This window comes from Scyliorhinus canicula, chromosome 11 (genome assembly GCF_902713615.1).
Source record: "Scyliorhinus canicula chromosome 11, sScyCan1.1, whole genome shotgun sequence".
NCBI lineage: Eukaryota > Metazoa > Chordata > Chondrichthyes > Carcharhiniformes > Scyliorhinidae > Scyliorhinus > Scyliorhinus canicula.
In genome coordinates this window covers 142,814,408-142,835,462 of record NC_052156.1, presented here as the reverse complement: position 1 = coordinate 142,835,462, position 21,055 = coordinate 142,814,408, and the positions used below count along the sequence as shown (strand labels likewise).

The 21,055-nt window shown below is 43.3% G+C and overlaps 1 protein-coding gene across 10 annotated transcripts in view; it reads left to right on the top strand.

The window, feature by feature from the left end:
* orc5 (origin recognition complex, subunit 5) overlaps positions 1–21,055 on the top strand; it is a 132,781-nt gene that overhangs the window by 8,275 nt on the left and 103,451 nt on the right. For all 10 annotated transcript variants that reach the window (XR_005462318.1, XR_005462317.1, XR_005462316.1 and 7 more), the window contains exons 2-5: positions 437–576; positions 4,964–5,056; positions 8,967–9,170; positions 9,944–10,018. Coding sequence is in view for 5 of the 10 variants with exons in the window: in XM_038811592.1 (XP_038667520.1) it covers positions 466–576; positions 4,964–5,056; positions 8,967–9,170; positions 9,944–10,018 (483 nt within the window). In the remaining 5 variants the exon portion in view is untranslated. The remainder of the gene's footprint in view (positions 1–436; positions 577–4,963; positions 5,057–8,966; positions 9,171–9,943; positions 10,019–21,055) is intronic.

Genomic DNA, 21,055 nt, shown 5'->3' with positions numbered 1-21,055 from the left:
TCGATGTTCTCACTTACATTCGTAGACACCTATCTCCTGACTGGGCATTATAGCTCTGGAAAGAGTCACGTATATTTATGTAATTGGTAATATGTTTGACTTCCTTTCAGTCATTGAGGTATTTTTGTACCGTATGTATAAGACCAAAATTTGGAGTGTCAATTATTCCTGCCATGTCCTGCAACATAATTTTTAAATCCAATAAGGGAAGCCTTCCATTATGCTAGATAATGGAGGCTCCATTATCCATTTCTTCCAAATGTGGTAGGACTATTTCCTATAATTGAGAAATTATTTGTAATATATGTTGTGTAAGTGAACACAATATCACCGTTTTCAAAAGATTATTCATTGCTAAAGTTAGTTGATACATATACAAAATATGTATCATAAGATAATCAGGTTTCACTCTTGGCTTTTATTTTTTGGCCTGCAGGAGATCTTTGTTACGGAAGGTGTGTAAAGATGTCTGTCCCTGATTACTGCAGATATCCAGAAGACAGAATCCTTTGCCTGAAAGAGAAACTGATTTGTCGGGAAACTCAGGTTTTTACTCTGCTATCAATACTAGGAGAGGTAATTTTTATTTTAAAATAATTTGTTGAATTTTTTAAAGCAAATTTTTAGACCAATAATCATGAGGTTGACTATTAGAGATAATGTTTTTGCAGGGCTGGCATGCATGTGTGATTTGGGCACAAAGACTGTTGCAATGGAAGAAAGTAAAAACGAACAACACTAATTCGCTGAACATTTGAACATTACAAACTATAAACATTTTATGCAAACACGATATTATAAACTGCAATGAATTATCTACAACACTTCTCATTGAAATCCTTCAAAATCACTCTGTTCAACTATCTGAATTACCAAGCAATTTATCCCAATAGCCTGGTTGCATTACATGGATCTTCCTCACCTTCATCATCATGATCATTGTTCTTTCCAGTAACTTCACTCATCATTCAACAAGTAATCACCCTCAGAACTGTTCAGTGTTTGATGTTCCACGTTTTGGAAATTATATTTTGATGATGTTGTGATCAAGGTAATTCCACACATCTGTGACCCATTTACATACATATTTCTGCAGTTACCCAATGTTTTTTCACATTCCAACATCCTATTGATTACTGCCCTTGAGGGTTATTTATATAAGTATCCAAAAAGCTGAACAGCACTTGCATGACCGCCGAGAATAACTGCATGTTGATGTCACAAGATGGGATATATCACTAACAAAATGGGATTTGAACCTATCCCAGATATTTTCTTTGTGTATTCTTCCTGGTCTCAAATTCACCGCTTCTTTGAACCATTTTTTGGAAGCAGCTTCATCCCCTGAACACTGGTGACACTGGCTTCTGAAGTTTCTCTTTGTGATTGAGCTCTGCGCTTAAATATCACCATCAGTTTTATTTTTGTGCCATCCGGCCAATGTGATGGAACCACGATGAACTACATCTTCTCGTGGTTAGTCGTCTTTACGAGGGTGTTTATTTTCACCGACCTTGGTTATAGTCTCGTTTGCTGGCATGTAGAAGTTTAAAAAAAATTAATGTTAGTATGTTTTTTAGAATTCTTTTCATAATCAACACAAACCAGAACAAAAAATGCAAATAAATAGCACAAGCAAATAATAAAAAAACTACATATAATTAATTAACTTAAGTACTAAAACTAACGACTAACCTATACCCCCTAACAATTGACGGTGACTAAATCCTTAAAAAAGGAAATAAATGGTTGCCATCTTGGGTAGAACCTCTCCATCGATCCACTGATGGTGAATTTGAATTTGACTTTTGCCAAGTGTATGAATGACATTAAGACACACAACCAAGCAGAGGTACTGGACGGAGTGGGAGACACCCAACCATGCAATATTTGCCTCTGGACTATCAGCGAGGCAAAGGCTTCTACCCCAGACTGAATCACCAGCGAATCCGACACCCAAAATATGCCACCAGCGAACATAGGTATAAATTCACATGGAGTATCTTTGACATGGTATTAAAGAATGAAGCCCAGAAGGCAACATAAGTTGGTGCAGGATCAGAACACATGAGTGTGGCTAGCCAGTCAAAGAGAACAGCAATCACATCGATCATCAACATTTAAAAAAAAAAAAAAAATTTTTATTGAAATTTTTACAAAATATAAACATCTCAACTCTATTAACAAACAACCGCGGTAACACCCCAAGAACAATACCCCCCCAACTTCAAGAGCAACTTCAAACAAAAGGAAAAAGAAAAAAAACAAAAGAGCACCCAAACAACAAAAGGGAAAGAGATAGCACCCGCCACATCCCACAGACCCATGTACACAGTTCTCCCTCCCCCCAATCCAAACCCCCCCCCCCCCCCCCCCCCGCTGCTGCTGTTGGCCTATTTCCCTACCGTTCCGCCAGGAAATCCAGGAAAGGCTGCCACCGCCTGAAAAACCCTTGTACTGATCCTCTCAGGGCAAATTTCACCCTCTCCAATTTAATGAACCCCGCCATATCATTGATCCAGGCCTCCACGCTTGGGGGCCTCGCATCCTTCCATTGGAGCAAGATCCTCCGCCGGGCTACTAGGGACGCAAAGGCCAGAACACCGGCCTCTTATCGCCTCCTGCACTCCCGGCTCCACTGCAACCCCAAAAATTGCGAGTCCCCAGCCTGGCTCGACCCTGGATCCCACCACCCTCGACACCGTCGTTGCTACCCCCTTCCAAAACTCCGCCAACGCTGGGCACGCCCAAAACATATGGGTGTGGTTCGCTGGGCTCCCCGAGCACCTAGCACACCTGTCCTCGCCCCCGAAAAACCTACTCATCCTCGACCCAGTCATGTGGGCCCTATGCAGCACCTTGAATTGTATGAGGCTAATCCTGGCACAGTAAAAGGAGGAATTCACTCTCTCCAGGGCATCCGCCCACGTCCCCTCCTCAATCTCCTCACCCAGCCGCTCTTCCCATTTACCCTTCAGTTCCTCCACTGAGGCCTCGTCTACCTCCTGCATTACCCGGTATATGTCCGAAATCCTCCCTCCTCCAACCCGCACCCCCGAGAGCACCCTGTCCCGTACCCCACGTGGGGGCAACAAGGGGAACCCCTCCATCTGCCGCCTGGCAAACGCCCTAACCTTCATGTACCGAAACATGTTCCCCGGGGGGAGCCCAAACTTCCCCTCTAACTCCCCCAAGCTCGCGAACCTCCCCTCCACAAACAGGTCCCTCAACCTCCTAACCCCTGCCCTGTGCCAGCCCAGAAATCCGCCATCAATGCTCCCTGGGACAAACCGGTGGTTCCCCCGTATCGGGGCCTCCATCGAGCCCCCCATTTCTCCCCTGTGCCGTCTCCATTGCCCCCAAATTTTGAGGGTAGCCGCCACCACCGGGCTCGTGGTATACCTCTTTGAAGGGAGCGGCAACGGCGCCGTTACTAGCGCCTCCAAGCTCGTGCCCACACAAGACGCCGCCTCCATCCTCTTCCATGCTGCCCCCTCCTCGTCCATTACCCACTTACGCACCATCGCTGCGTTGGCAGCCCAATAGTACCCACAGAGGTTGGGCAACGCCAGCGGGGAGGCGGGGGGCACGGTGGGGGAGGGAATCAAAGGCTCTACCGTTCAGGTGCAACGAGTACTAAGGATCTCCCCGCCCTTGGCCATCCAAGATGGAAAAAGAGATTTAGGTTTGGAACGATCCAATCTGGCCAAAAACACAGTTCATGTCCCCATCTAAAATAAGCTGAAGTGTGTCGAGGTTGTGGAGGGAGGCCAGCAGGGAGTTACTAAAATTAGTATCATTCCAGTTGGGGGCATAAATGTTGACCATGACAACCAAGGTGTTCAACAGGGAGCCACAAACAATAACACATCGACCATTGAGGTCAGATACAATCTGCGAGGGGGAAAATTGAATCGTTGTACCCCTGGCCCTACTATCTTAACTGGAATGAAAAACCTGCCCAACCTATCCTATGCGCAGCCTCATCTGATCCTTGACATGCAAATGGATCTCCAACAATAATGCAACATCAGAGTTTCTTGAGATGGGCAAATGCCCTCGACCGCTTCGCTAGGTCCTTCAAACCTTTAACGTTCCAGGTGACCAAATTAATTGAAGGTCTTCCATCACCTCTTAAATCTGTAGCAGAGAACCTCCAATCTAATCGAAGGCAATAAGAACACAACCAAGAGAGATCAACCAAGGGACAGTGAAAAGGTAAAGCAGAAAGATCCACCCAAGATGGCCACCAAGCCAAGTCCGAAGACTGGACAAAGGAAAACCAGCAAACTACCTCCCTCCCCCTCCCAAAAACGCCATCTTCATTGAATGTGACCACACCCAAAAGCAAATAAAAGCGAGGCAATCCAAGACATACTAAAACTTACATTTAACAAAATCAAACAGACTCTAAGCTTATTTTCTAAAAAACGACTTTTACTGAGCTGCAGTACACCACTCCCATTAAGTAACTCCCTAGTTAGCAGGGACTTGATGGGGCCAAATGGCCGCCTCCGCTGTAGAGATTCTATGGTATTTGGGAATTGCACAAGATTTCAAACTTTAAGACTTTTACTGTTTTTAAGAAAAGTAGCATGGTCTAAACATTAGAGTCTTGATTCTTACTAAGTAAGCACCAAAAGGATATGCCTTACGATTGTCTTAATGCAACTGATTGCCACACATTTCAATTCTGTGGAGAGTCCTCTAGTTTGTGCTGTAATCTAAAGTCCCCCCCCCGTCCCCCGGTCATGCCAAGACCAGTCTTTCAGAGTTCTTGAATTCTTGTCAGTTTCTACTTTTCGACTGGAGGACCATGTGCCATCAACGTTCCGCTGGTGCACACAGTCACAGTTGTCTCCCTGTCTCTCCTGAACTGCTAACACCTGGAGATACTTTGAGAAAAACATACCTCTACCTCTCGATGTTTTATTAATTTTGGCAATATTTCTTGTCCTTCCAGTCTCATCATTATAGTTACCCATCTATTTTCGTGTATGGACATACTGCCACAGGAAAAACGTATGTGGTACAAACACTGTTGAAGACATTGAAGGTAAGATGAAAAGAGAACTCCATTTCTCAAACAGGCGAGTCTGCACATTCTCTCCGTGTCTGTGTGGGTTTCCTCCGGGTGCTCCGGTTTCCTCCCACACGTCCCGAAAGATGTGCTGTTAGGTAATTTGAACATTTTGAATTCTCCCTCAGTGTACCCGAACAGGCGCCGGAACGTGCCGACTAGGGGCTTTTCACAGTAACTTCATTGCACTGTTAATGTAAGCCTACTGGGGCTGGTTTAGCACAGGGCTAAATTGCTGGCTTTGAAGGCAGGCCAGCAGCACGGTTTAATTCCTGTACCAGCCGCCCCGAGCAGGCGCTGGAATGTGGCGACTAGGGGCTTTTCACAATAACTTCATTTGAAGCCTACTTGTGACAATAAGCGATTTTCATTTCATTCATTGTGACAATAAAGATTATTAGATAGGTATCGGGGATTTCCAACAACGTGCAATTACTTAATGCTAAAGACGTATGACATGGACAAGGCTTTTCATGAGTATTTTCCAGGTCCTCAAAAATTAATTGAATATGAGGCAGTATATCAAATCTCTATTTGCACGCAGTAATAATGTAATTGTGAGTTTGGGAGGAATGAGCAAGACAAATAGAGATACAAAAGATTGCAATGGCTAGAGAAAGGTTGGAAGTTGGAAATGATAGAAGTATCACTTGTCAGATTTCCTTAGGACTCTTGTTAACTGGTGCAAGAGAGCGACAAAGCCTGCCAGCCCAAAACAGCATTAAAGTCTTAGGTATATGTGGGATTTATTGAGTAGTTGAGGTTAAAAATGACATTTGTTGTGAGTTCAAAGTGTATTTTCCAGGAAATAAAAAATGATTGTGTACCCTGTACAGATGACTACTAAACTAAATAATTGAATGAGATTGGGCTACATCCAGTGGTGCATGCTTGCTTGATCTTTCTTTATAACCTATTTAGCATTTTTTCTTCAATTGCAAACTTCTGCCACTATTTTAGTGTGGAAATGTGATGTTGGAGTCAGTTTGATCTTTTTTTTTACCTTTAAAGGTTGGAATATGTTGTACTTATTGAAATCACAACATCAATTGTAATTCATCTGGTAAAGGAAAGTTAATGTAAGATATTTGGAAAATGAGCATCACCATATCATGTGATTTGATTTTTGAAATTTACTGCAAAATGGTCAAGTCAATTTTTATACTCTGCAATCTAAGGTCAGAAAGATATAAGTTTTCTGATAAATAAGAATTACCATGAGGAATTTTTGATATGGCTACAGATTTCAAGTAGTTTTCGAAATGTGGTAGTTAAAATAAAGTTACTGCTTTCCTGGAGCAGACATCTGACCATTGGCCATTTTGGTAGTACAGGTACAGTATCTGAAATCCAGCTATCCGAAAACCGGACATTTCTTTTAAGTGGGCCTTGCAAGAATACCCAAGGGAGACAAGTGCATAATTAAAAGTTTAATAATTTAAGCATTTACCCCTAAAAGATTTGTATTATTCTGCCAATTTTATTTAGTTAATTAACCACAAATCCAAAGCAGATGGCAAATTTCCAAATATGCTGTTAGAGTCACAGTTGTTTACAGCATGGAAACAGGCCCTACAGCCCAGCTTGTCCATGCTGCTCAGTTTCTATCACTAAGCTAGTCCCACTTGCCCACATTTGGCCCATATCCCTCTATACCGACCCTGCCCATCTAACTGCTTTTTAAAAGCCAAAATCGTAATAGAGTCACAGATGTTTGTCTGTAAAATTCAGACTCTTCGACCAGATTATTATTCAAACATTTTACCCAGGTGCCCTTATTTACGAGATAGAAACATAAAAAAATAGGAGCAGGAGGGGGCCATTCGGCCCTTCAAGCCTGCTACGCCATTCACTATGATCATGGCTGGTCATCCAACTCAATAGCTTAATCCCACTTTCCCCCCAATATCCTTTGATCCCCTCCGCCTTAAGTTCTATATCTAACTGCTTCTTGAAATCATACAATGTTTTGGACTCGATTACTTCCTGTGGTAACGAATTCCACAGGTTCACCACTCTCTGGGTGAAGAAATTTATCCTCACCCTGTATCCTCAGACTGTGCCCCTAGTTCTGGACACACCCACCATCGGAAACATCCTTCCTGCATCTACCCTATCCAGGCCTGTTAGAATTTTATAGGTTTCTATGAGATCCCCCTCATTCTTCTGAACTCCAGCGAATACAATCTTTTGTCAGTCCTGCCATCCCAGGAATCTGGTAAACCTTCTCTGCACTCCCTCTATAGCTAGAACATCCTTCCTCGGATAAGAAGACCAGAACTGCACACAATATTCCAGGTGAGTATTCATCACCAAGGTCCTGTATAATTGCAGCAAGACATCCCTGCGTCTGTACTCGAATCCTCTCGCAATGAAGGCCAACATACCATTTGAAGATGAACAAAGGATAGATACAAGTTGACAATTCAATCCAAGTTTATTTTCAAACACAATAAAACAGTTATTCCCCCCAAATTATCCCAACTAGAATCTGCCTAAGATTCTTAATAACTACCCGTGCCGATGAACTGGATTGATGGATTGAGCTGTGGGTCCAATCCCCTTGAGCCTCGATCGTTTCAGGACCTTCATCTGCGAAGGTGGGTCTCGCATGCTGCTTCCTTCTGTCCTCTGGTCCACCATTGAGTCTTCTCCGTGCCTCTGCATCGAGTCTACCGATCCATCAAGTCTTCGCTGGGGAGGGTCTCTGGATGCCTCTTCCTCTTCGTACGCTTCCAGAAGCTTCTCTGGCCCTTGGCCAATGAAGTCTCGGGGCAGGGGTCATAACACCCAATGGAGTCGCCAATTGCAACTCTGTAGGACCTGGAACCTACCCCCAGGGGTGCATTGTCCGTACGTAACCGTATATCCAATTTGGTAGTGGCGAAAAATCTAGGTGCCAGGAGGTCTGGCTTCATCTGGGCAATCCACAACAATCAATCCATTTGAATAGAACCAATTAATACTAATCATCTTTATTATAGTGTCACAAGTAGGCTTACATTAACACTGCAATGGTGTTATTGTGAAAATCCCCTAGTCACCACACTACGGCGCCTGTTCTAGCACAGTTTTGTTGTAAGAGATATCATACTGTTTTATTTAATAACGTATTCCTTGTTGACTGGTTAGAATCTTTAATTTAATGGTGTAAATAAATCAGCTTTGTTCAATAACTCGGCTTGATGTTCTTTGTTAACATTATGTTCTCAAAGCATCCTGATAGACCCAACAGAGAACATCACAGTGACTGGTTGGTGGTCTAGCTGCAGATGTTTTACTTCTGGAAATCAAGAGGGACGGATCATTAAGCATTATACACAAGATTGGAATTTCCTTCACTATTCTGCTCTTAAATGAGTGTGTCAGTGGATAAACTCAGTAGAAAGGCTCATACTCTTTGTCTGAACCAACAGATAGTTGCCCAGAATAGCTGCTGGCTACTGCATTGCTAATGCAGGTGATAGGGTGGGGAGCATGATGCCTAGTTTCCCAGCCTATTACCATTTCACCAACCTCACCTGGGTCTGCCAGTTGAAAGGTGGTGTTAGACTTGGATTAGCAATGACAGTGGACCCAAATATTGTAAATGGAGGAAAGGGCTTCATATCAGCCCTTTCCCTTCCTTATGCCCAGATTGCTTACTTACTAAATGCAGTGGTGCCATAATGACCCCTGACCCAGGAAGTTCAGTTAGGGCTAAGGGTGAACTTGTAACGGCAAGTAAAGGGAAATCCGAGCAAAGAGTTGAAAGCAGTATTATTAGTCTATTCGTAGCTGAAGTGTGGTACATTCTGCTGTATCATGATGATATATAGGATGATGCATGTAGTTTTATATGTTCTGCTGGTATTGTGATTAATATACAGTCTTTGTCTCTTTGCAGTTTCCTCATGTAATTGTGAACTGTGTGGAATGCTTTTCCTCGAGGATGCTTTTTGAACAAATACTTAATCAGCTGCAGGGCCATTCGCTGTCTGCCGAGAATGAATATTCTTCCTATTTACAGTGTCACACATTCAATGAGTTTGTTCTACTGTTTAAACAAGTGGTCCATGAGCAGAATTTGAACAATCAAACTGTCAACATTGTAAGTAAATGATTATGATTTTATACTGGCTTTTTTGGAAATTGGCATCTCGGGTTTGTGGGGAAAGAGCAATAGAGTGGGATTAATTGGAAACTCTTCCAAAGAATTGGCACAGGCACATTGGACTGAATGACCTGCTTCTGCACTGTACTGTTCTGAGGTTGGTTTGGTTGTGAATTAAACCTACTAAATCATGAAAAAAAGTGTTCCTTTTCCACCCATTTCCCCCCTCTATCAGCATGGTCTGTGTACATTTCTTGTGTTTTCCTAATATTGCTGGTGATTTATATCGTGGAGTTAATCGCAGCCAGGTTTAAATTTTATCTCGCTCAATGTCCACGCATTTAATTATAAGACGGATCTGAAATATGAATGATGAGTAAAAGCTTTGGATTTACTTTTTCTTCCCGCCTAATCATTCTTGCCTAAGCCAATGAAGGTACTGCTACTATCTGAGAGAGCTAACTCAGTACAGATACGAGAAACTGAATTGGGAACTTTCCTCATTTGTATGGCTCAGCTAATTACTAAATCATTGAGGAGTTTCATAATTGCTGTCTTCCTTTGGGTGTCCCTTGCTTTCATATCTCATGACTGCAGACGCAAGGCATTCCTGAACTGGCAGCTCCACCAAAACTCGAGTGAGAGGAAACGGGCCTGCAGGCAACTGCATACTTTGGCAGGGTGGAAGATGCATTTAGGGGATTATTAGTGATGAAGAGAACTGTCTTTTGTAAGTGCTATATGAAATAATTAAATATCTTTAATTCAAGGTATTGGATAAAGCAGAAGAGTTGAGGGAAATGGATTCAAACCTGCTGCCGGGATTCCTGAGGTTCCAAGAACTGGTATGTAGCTAGCCGCTTAATAGTTATTGTAACTTTCTTAAACATGCACCACTACTATTTTAATTTCTTAAAGTATTATTTCAAAGTCTTAAAATATCCTTAGTGAAACTAACGGTACAGTTTAAAAAAAAAAGTGACTGGTTTGAACTGGCTATGTTAGATGGAAGGTTGCTGCTGCTGAGCGAAGTACATTCCCTTGCGTTGAGAAAACTTCACATCAATAGCTGACTGTTCCAATTAAAGAGCAATTTAACATGGTAAATCCACCTAATTTGCACATCTTTGGGTTGTGGGGGTGAAAGAGACGCAGAAACGGGGAGAATGTGCAAACCCCACGCGGACAGTGACCCAGGGCCAGGATTCAAACCCGAGCCCTCATCGTCGAAGACAGCAGTGCTAACCACTGTGCCACATGCCGCCCTAACTGCACAGTTGACGTGCATCCATTAATACAGTGCTAGCTTGGCAACATAAGTTCTTTCTTGCAAATCCTGGCACCTTTGGCACTTTTCTAAACAGTATATTTCTACAAACTACAGAATTATATCCTCGTCCTATTTGTTCAAGTAAGAAAAGATTTGTGCAGTTGGGACCATGAAACAGCAACTGCCATGAAGAATAATTGCTTCAGAGTTACTGCAACTTTGGAGAATAATTGCAGCGGTGCTAAGAGGATTAGGGAGGATTGCTAGATATTCTGGAAATTTACTTAATTACTTTTGAGAAATGGACTGAATATTTTTCATAAGACGCTGTGTTGATAGCGTTGAATCCACAATTGGTTAGGTTATATTAAAGTCTTTTGGGAAGATTGAAACCATTGTCTTTGATCTTCACCATAAATTCCGTTCCTTAGCCAATTACTTTTGTGTTTTCTCTTCCCCTGGTCGTTGTCCAAGGCTGATTCAGATTGTTCACACCCGCCAGTTTGAGCCTGCGTTGCACTTACAATCGCAAATCCTCTCCCATCAACAAGACGGCTGCTAGCACAACATCAGCTGTCTTTGCGCTGTCTCAAGGTGTATGCCGCTGAAATCCTCATCCATGCCTTTTACCTCCTACGTTTGACTATTTCATTGTTTTTCTTACTGGTTTCCCACCTTCTTGCATGAACATGAACTCATTCAGCACCTCACTTAACTGGCACCTGTTCCAGTTCATACTTTGTCCTTGTGCTTACTGACCTACATTAATCCCTAGTCCAGCAAGGTGTCTATATTAATGTTCTTATCCTTGTTTTCAACTCTTTCTATGGCTACATCCGTCCTATCCCTGCAATCCTTTTCAGCCCTAGAACTCTGATCTCTGCGCTCTTCCAGTTCCAGCCTTTACACAACTCCAGTTTTCTTCACTTCAGTGCTAGTGTCTGTGCCTTCACTTGTCTACGCCGTGACGTTTAGGAAAGGCATTCTAAACTTCTTGTGTGTGAAATTGGGCTCGCTAATGCCCATTTGGGCATATATTGAGCGGCTCCATTACTACTTCACGGCAAATGAGATAACGGGAGGATAAACAAAGTTATCCTATTAACAGTTTGTGGGTCAATAACCTACAACCTTATATGAAATTTGACGTATCTGGAGACTACTGACATGAAGTTATTTAACCAGTTGGTGAAGCTGGTCAGGGAAGCTGGTCAGGGAGCATTTCCACCCATGACCCTCAATCATCTGTTCAATTACGGTTGTCAGGGATCCAGGAGAAATTATCTCCACCTTCATTGCCAGACTGGTAAATGGCGAACAATGTGAGATCAGTGCAGCACTTGGTGGCATTCTGTGTGATCGTTTTAGTATGCGGTATTAACAAATAAGTGCAAAGAAAGTTTCTGGCTGAAACCTAGATTAACCTGGACAGGGCGATTGAGATCGCCCAGGCAACCAAATGTACTGAGAGGGGTGCATCAGAGCTTCAAAGCATGCAAGAGAGTGAGCTGAACCACTTGTAGGGTGGTATGGCTGCAAGGTGTGCAGACAGGTCAACAAGCACAGAGGAAGTTTAGCCACGATCCCAGGAACAGGGCTGAAGTCAGTGGGCAGGAAAAAAACTTGGGGTTTGACAAAGGGTCATCTGGACTCGAAACATTAGCTCTTTTCGCTCCCTACAGGTGCTGACAGATCTGCTGAGATTTTCCAGCATTTTCTCTTTGGTTTCAGATTCCAGCATCCGCAGTAATTTGCTTTTATTTTAAAAAAATTTGAGCCCAGGAATCAAGATGACTGTTACCAGTTAAGGGGAGATCACTCCCAGGAATCATGCCACTTCCGAGAGTTTATTTGTTTTGGGTGCAATGGGGAGGGCCATATTCAGATACATTGCTGCACCCATCAGAACGTGCCAATTCAAAAAAAGCAGCAAACTAGCTCCAGTGAACAAAGTGGCGAGGAATTCAGATGAAGAACCTGAAACATACATGACTGAGCCAAACAGCCCCAATTGACATAGTCCTCACAGTAAATGGAAGACCACTCAAGATGGTGGTCGACACTGGGGCTTCGGCCATAGTTGTGGGTAAACAAATGTTTAACTATCTTAGAGCCTGACTTGGAAATATGTCACCGTCCCTTCAGTGTCGCTGAGTCAAACCCTGGATTTTCCTCCCTAATAGCACAGTGGGTGTACCTATACCACATAGCCTTTAGACTTGAGTGAGACAACAGCCAAGTTGGTGACATATACGGGGGTGACTCTTAAAAACTTTGAACAACCATGACGTATCAGCAACAAGATGCCCAGTTACCCATGATCATTGTCGAGGGACATTGACTAAATGATGGGGTGGGTTTAGTTGCGCCAAATCAAGTTGAAATAGTTGAAAAATGTTTAAATTTCAGCGTCTTTCAGGATGCCTTCTACATCTACAAGGATCTGTTCCAGAATGAGTTGGGTTGAATAAAGCGAGTAAAAGCCAATATTTATGTCCATCCAGACTCAACTTTTTACATAGAATTTACAGTGCAGAAGGAGGCCATTCGGCCCATCGAGTCTGCACCAGCTCCTGGAAAGAGCACCCTATCCAAGGTTAACACCTCCACCCTATCCCCATAACTCAGTAACCCCACCCAACACTAAGGGCAATTTTGGACACTAAGGGCAATTTATCATGGCCAATCCACCTAACCTGCACATCTTTGGACAACACCAAGGTTTTTCAGAGCAAGATTTGCACTTTGCACCAAAAAGTGGAAGTCGAACATATTCTGGAAGAACTGGGAATTATCAGGCCCCAGCAGTTTTCAGAATGGGTAGCCCCCATAGTCCCTGTATTAAAGCTGGATCATTCCGTTAGGATATGCGGGGACGACACGTTTGCAATCAACCAGGCAGCCCAAGTAGATAAATACCCGTTTATGCAAAGTTGGCAGGATGGGCGGGGGAGGGTTCACATACACCAAACCCGACCTCTGGCATGTTTACTTGCAGCTAGAGCTAAATGAAGATTCCTGAAGATTTGCGGGATTAACACTCCTAAACGCCTGTTTCAATACACCCAATTTACCTTTTTGCTTCTCCTCGGCCTGAGATATTCCAGTGCACAATGGAGAATTGCTTCCAAGCCTGACATGGAAATATATCACCGTTCCTTCAGTGTCGCTGGGTCAAAACCCTGGAACTTCCTCCCTAATAGCATAGTGGGTGTACCTATACCACATGGACTACAGCGGTTCAAGAAGGCAGCTCATCACCACTTTTGTAAATGGCAATTAGGGGTGGGCAACAAATGATGGCTTAGTCAGCGAAGCTCACATCTTGTAAAAATGAATAAAAAAACAATTCCAAAGGTTGTCGACTACCTGGATGACATCACATGAACTCCTGACAAACTTAGAAGAGGTGTTGAGAAGATTCAGAAATGTAGGAGTCCAACGCAAATGCAAAATGTGCACTTTGAGCTTGTGAAGTCACTTACTACGGTTCAAAATAGACTCAAAAAGGCCTGCACCAACTTGAAGACCAGGTGATAGCCATAAGAAAAGTCCCGACACCTAATAACATGGCAGAATGAACGTCCTTAAGGACGGTAAACTATTATGTTTGTTTTATTCCCAACCTAGCAATGGCATTGATGCCACTGCGCATGCTCTTGAGAAAACCCCAGCGTTGGCATTAAAAGGAACCACAGGAGCAAGCCTTCCAAAACGTTAAGCAGTTCTTAGTCATCGAGTCTACTGGTTCATTTTGACCCGAGAAAACCCATGCGATTCATCGCCTATGGGATTAGAATCATAGAATTTACAGTGCAGAAGGAGGCCATTCAGCCCATCAAGCACCAGCCCTTGAAAAGAGCACTCTACTTAAGCCCACACCTCCATCCTATCTGAGCGTAAATACGTGCAAAATTAGGAGAAAGGCCTTGCCGTAATCTGCAGTGTCAAGAAATTTGGCAGGATGTTTGCGGGTAGCGTTTCACAATAATATTGATCCACAGGCCCCTGTTGGAGCTCCTTCGTGAAGCTAAGCCGATACCACCAATCACCTTTGCCGGAGTACAACTTGTTGCTGGCCGCATAAAAGTACGTCTTTCAGTGTTGGGCAGGTACACCGATTTTGAATGCTGATGCATTTGAGTTTGCGCCCACTTTCAAAGAACCTGGCACCCACGCCGGTACCTCCCAAAAAAAATCATCTTTAACTGCTTGGACACCCTGTCAGTTTCAGCCGGCCACATAAATAATTGGACTCAGCCCTGTCCAAAGTGAAACGTATGATCTTAACCGGGTGGCACCACGATAAATTTGACCAATTAAGACTGTGTATCTTACTTGTAAGGATGAACTCAGTTGTGAGGATGGAGTCACACTCTGGGGATCCCGAGTGGTAGTGGCACCCCAGACCGAGCGACATTGTTGCAAAAATATAATAGTGCCCATCTGGGCCAGACAAAAATGCAAATGCCCACTCATAATTACATTTGGGGGCCTGGCAAAGACAAGGACATTGAAAATATGGTGTGTCTGTGCACCCTTGCCAGACTCAGCAGAGACTGTCCCCATCAGCCAACCTCCATCCTTGGGAGTGGCCTGGATGCCCATGCATGAGGGGACATGTGGACTTTGCTGGTCCCTTCCTGGCAAGATGTTCCTGGTTTTGGCCCACTCGGAAATGGGAACATAGACCTCAGCGGCCACAGCAGAGGTCTTGCGGCGGACGTTTGCCACGCATGACCTCCCCCAGGTAATGGTGTCTGGCAACGGTACTTATCACTGGTGAGGACTTTCGGCGTTTTGTCAGAGCGAATGGTATTCACCATATCAGAACAGCCCCTTATCACCCTGCCTCAAACAGGTTAGTGGAGAGAGCTGTGCAAACATTCAAGGCATTTATGAAGAAGCAGTCCAGCAGACCACTATGTCTTGGGTTGGTCAAATTTTTTTGTCTTAAAATGTGACCCCACGCCACTACGGGTGTCAAAATCATGAAGTGTTTTGATGAGAGTAAATACGATGAAACTGTTTCTGTGATGGCTAGAGTTATGATTTGAATTATACTGCCTGAAAAGGGTAGTGGAAACAGATTTGGTAACTTCAAAAGAGAATTAGGTAAATAATTAGAGGCATAGAATGGTGACAGCACAGAAAGTGGGCATTCAACTTGCAGCAACAGTGCACCTAATGCCAATACCTTACCTTTCACCTGAGCCCTTCAAATTTTTTGTCTTCAGATAATGATCTGTATCTCCCTTGAAAGCTAGGATTGAACCTTCCTCCATCACACACTGGGGCAGTGCATTCCAGACCCTAATGACTCGCTGCAGAAATAAGTTTTTCCTCCTGTCACTGTTGCTTCTTTCGCCAATTGCTGCAGGGAAAAGTTTACAAGGCCATGGGGAAAGAACCTACAAGAAGGTTTGTCGAGCAGCTACCACAGGCACAGTGGATCAAGTGGCCTCTTCCTGTGCTGTACCATTCTATGACTCTGTAAAGTTAGATAAAATATGTAAATAGGACATTGTCATGTGACATTTTGTGCAGAGCGATGTGCGATACCACATGCAGAAAAATGGACGAGACTCCCTGGATTTTGTTCAAGTTGGGATCTTTCAATTTTAATCTTGAGTAAGAGACTTAGTAGTTTTATCACGTTCTACTAATACAGAGAAACGATCAATAAAAACATTGAATTATCCCAAAAAATGTAATGCAAGTGAGGACATCATAATCAAACTGTACAGTGCTCTGATGAGACTATATAATCTGACTGTGTTTAGTACTGGCATTTGAGAAACAAGGGAGACATTCATGCATTGGAGGAATGCATTGCAAAATCACCAGACTGATTCTGTCAAGGCCTGGATTATGAAGAAAGATTGAATAAATTTGGACTTCTCAACCATGAAAGGAGACATCTAAGGGGTGATCTAATATATTTGCAGAAAATGATTAAATTATATGAGGAAGACTAGGGTCACAGGAGGAGCAACAAGTAGCTTTTTTGTGTACGGTCAAGCATTTAGTCTGCCACACTAATACTGAGGTGGTGAATCTATTGCAGGCAATCAAGATATACCATACCCTTATCTGTAATAACTAAGTGCTCTTGACGATGTTTTTATGGTATGTGCTTTCCTTTTAAGTTTGTTTCTCAGTTTCAGCTCTTGAATTTCAGAGGTGTTAACAAAAGGCGAGTACTTGCTGCACGGTGGATAAGAAATGTATGGCGTAGTATTGATAAATTGCTTAATTTTATACTTAATTGGTATCTGATCCTTTTAAAAAAATATTATTTTATTACCAATATGTATCCAAACAGGTTACAACACATAAACACTCTGGGAAATAAAATTCCCAGCAATCAACTGTACAGTCTGTACAAATTTTCTTCTCCAACCACAGGAAGTTGTATAGGTCGCCCAACCAAGCCGCTACCTCTGGTGGCGATGCCGACCGCCACTTCAGTAAAATTCGCCGCTGTGCAATCAGAGAGGTGAAGGCCACGACTTGGGCCTTCCTCCTCTCTATGAGCTCCAGCTTCTCTGAAACCCCAAATCGCGCCACCAAAGGGTTCGTCGGGTCCACCTCCTCCTCCACTATCCTGGCTAAGACAGCGAGCACTCCCGCCCACAATCTTTCCCAATCTTCCCAATTTTTCACAACCCCAAAACATTTGTGAGTAATTCGCTGACCCCCGCCCACATCTCTCACACTGATCTGCTACCCCCTGAAAGAACCCACTCATTCTCACCCGAGTCATATGCACCTGTGCTCCACCTTAAACTGTATAAGGCTCATCCTTACACAGGAGGAAGTCCCGTTTACCCTATGCGCCTCACTCCATATTCCCCAATTGATCTCCCCTTCCCATTTCTCCTTGACCTTCACCACCCACTCGCCTGCCTGCTCCCCCAGCCACTTGTGTATGTATCCCCAATTCTTCCCTCCCCTTCCACATCGAGAAGCAGGAGTCGCTCCAGGAGGGTGCACCCCGGCAACCTAGGGAACCTGCTCCAGACCTTTCGCGCAACTCCCTAACCTGCAGATACCTAATCTCACATCCCCTCGGCAGCTCTACCCTCTCCCTTAGCTCCTCCTGACTGGCGGACCCTTCCTCCAAATACAGATCCCTCACCTTCGGCAACCCCACTTCCCTCCACTTCCTAATTATACTACACCCCCCCCCCCCCCCCCCCCCCCCCCCAAGCCTCTGTAGCGGGTCCTCCCAACCCCCAGCACCTTTCCAGCCCATACAAAGTCCTAAATGGCACTTTCCGAGAAAAAAGATCGGGAGAGCCTGTAAAATAAACAAGAACCTCGGCAGAACATTCACTTTCATCACTTGGACCCTCCCCACCAACGTCCACTGCGGTGTATCCCACCTCTTAAGATCCTCCCTGGCTTCCTCCACCAGCTTTGTTAAATTCCACCTATGGAGCCCCGTCCATTCGCTCGCTAACTGAATCCCCAAATACCTAAACCTATCCTTCGCAACCCCCTAAATTTGCCTGCCGTCCCAGCTCATTCACCGGGAAACTTTGCTTTTATCGGTACCTGATCCTGCGTGTAAAATATAACTAACTGTTGTCAATGATCCCAGTAATCGGCTGTCAGTTTTCCATTTAAGTGAGTAAACGCAGCATCGTGCATTGTTATTTAGGACTTCATAATTGTCCTTTGTGTGTTGTTGAAAACTCACCACTATTCTTAGAAGTCCCCCTATACCAAAAAGGGCCGACATTCGAAATGGTGAACAGGGATTCTCACTCCCATACTCCTATGTAGGCTTCGGTGGGTGCTATTCAGGTCAAACTATGTTTTCAAGTTATCCCCCGGTATAACCCATACCTTCACAGAAGATTTCATCTACTTACCACTTAGTAGCATCGATCCTGGGTCCCACATTGCTAAGTAAGTAAAGTAGACTTAGGAATAACTCCTGTTTCAGGTTAAAACTTTTAAGTTATTTTGTTAGTATATATTTTTTCTTTTAAATACTGTCTTTACAGAAAGGTAAAAAGATCTTGCTTCTGGATCCTTCTGGTTGGTTGAAGGGACCTTCAGGCCCACCTTGACAATCAATCTTCTTTAAAGTCTGGTCTTCTTTAGATGTATTCGCTAGTTAGCTCGGTTGCTATGTCTTGTCGATCCCATGTACTGAGCTATGAGAGCTGGCTCTGCTGGCTGTCTCTGAGCTGACTCTGCCTTCTCTTTAAATTCTGGTCTTACTAAGATGTATGTTTTAGCTCGGCTACTTGGCTCTGTCCCTTTCCCATGACCGAGCTGACTGTAAGCTGACTCTGAGCTGTTTGTTCCTTCTCTGCCTCTCTGAGTTCTGGTAGCTCTGGTCTCTGGGTTTATATTATCTTTCTAACAGTTATTAAGTTTTTATGACTTTATTGTAAAGTAACTTTTATTTCACTTGGATTGAAAAAGGTACCTTTAATCTAAATGTTTCTAACACGACTAAGTATTCATTTTGGGCATGGCCTCAGCCCTCATCTGATTACATTGTCCTTTGTGATGTTCAGAATGCTTTGATTTCAAAAGGGGTGTGAATCTTGGTTCCTGTCATTTCTATAGTTTTATTTTCCAATTGTGTCTCCAGCTCATAATTTTGACTTTGATTTTAGCTTTAAATTATGTTTCTCGTAGACTGATAGTCTCCAATTTTCTTTTAATTTACCTGATGTTAGCAGAATTTCACACCTATATATTTGCCCCCCTAGTCATTCTTTTCTATCTGCTGATTTTACTTCAATGAAGGGTGAATCATTGCTTTTAGCGTAATGCTAAAATTCTACTTGGTTCTAACTTGAAAGGTTTACATTTATCACCTAGCTCAACTGAAACCCTCATCCATGCTTTTCCAGATGCTTACTAAGATAGTTAATTTCAATGAAAATGTGAACCATTGTTTTTAGCTTCATACAAAAATCCTGTGTGTTTGCTATGCCTGCTTGACTAAGGCTATCTGCATTTTACAATCTTGCTCTTTGCAGCTGCTGTTAACCCTTCGTGGGATCTTTCCCTGTATCCTCTCATGTTTCTCTCAGACCAGATATTGCCAGACCTCCATGTTTCAAATGACACATCTTTCCATATTATCAATTACATGTGCTAATGGTTAGGCTCTTCAAATAGCTTGAAAAATAACTTGATATAATTTCTTAATATTCTGAAGTTTTTATCACTGATGTGATTTAACTAATTTTTGATGACTTTTGAAAAGCAGCTGAATATTTTTCATTTCACTGGACATTGATGATACCATTGTGCAGCTTATGATATATGGCCCCTCTCATTTCTGTTTGCTGTTATCAGTCAACATGTATGGTGAAAGTGGAATACTAATCTACATAAACTGTATAGCAGCCAGCGCCTTTTTAAAAGCTTGATAGATTACATGGTCCAATAAGATTAATTTTCCAACCATCTCAAAGCAATGTGACTTTTAAAATAAAGGAATTAGAACATAGAACATAGAAACAGCACAGAACAGGCCCTTCGGCCCTCTATGTTGTGCCGAGCAATGATCACCCTACTCAAACCCACGTATCCACACTATACCCGTAACCCAACAATCCCCCCATTAACCTTACACTACGGGCAATTTAGCATGGCCAATCCACCTAACCCGCACATCTTTGGACTGTGGGAGGAAACTGGAGCACCCGGAGGAAACCCATGCACACACGGGGAGGACGTGCAGACTCCACACAGACAGTGACCCAGCCGGGAATCGAACCTGGGACCCTGGAGCTGTGAAGCATTTATGCTAACCACCATGCTACCGTGCTGCCCCTAATTGTTACTAGGTAATCAAAATTTACCATAGCATTTTTAAAAAATGTTTTTTTTTAGCATGCAATGGTTTGAATTGGAGATGACAAGAATGTACTGGACAATACCAATGGGTTTTATGGACTTATTGATTGAATTTTACAGTAAAACTTTTAGATTAAGAGTTTTGACAGCTGGTTTAGCACACTGGGCTAAACAGCTGGCTTTTAAACCAGACCAAGGCAGGCCAGCAGCACGGTTCAATTCCCGTACCATCCTCCCTGAACAGGCGCCGGAATGTGGCGACTAGGGGCTTTTCACAATAACTTCATTTGGAGCCTACTTGTAACAATAAGTGGTTTTTACAAGGTACTAACATGGATTGACGATTGGCTGTCAGACAGAAGGCAGAGAGTTGGGATAAAAGGTTCTTTTTCGGAATGGCAACCGGTGACAAGTGGTGTCCCGCAGGGTTCAGTGTTGGGGCCACAGCTGTTCTCTTTATATATTAACGATCTAGATGACGGGACTGGGGGCATTCTGGCCAAGTTTGCCGATGATACAAAGATAGGTGGAGGGGCAGGTAGTATTGAGGAGGTGGGGAGGCTGCAGAAAGATTTAGACAGTTTAGGAGAATGGTCCAAGAAGTGGCTGATGAAATTCAACGTGGGCAAGTGCGAGGTCTTGCACTTTGGAAAAAAGAATAGAGGCATGGACTATTTTCTAAACGGTGACAAAATTCATAATGCTAAAGTGCAAAGGGACTTGGGAGTCCTAGTCCAGGATTCTCTAAAGGTAAACTTGCAGGTTGAGTCCGTAATTA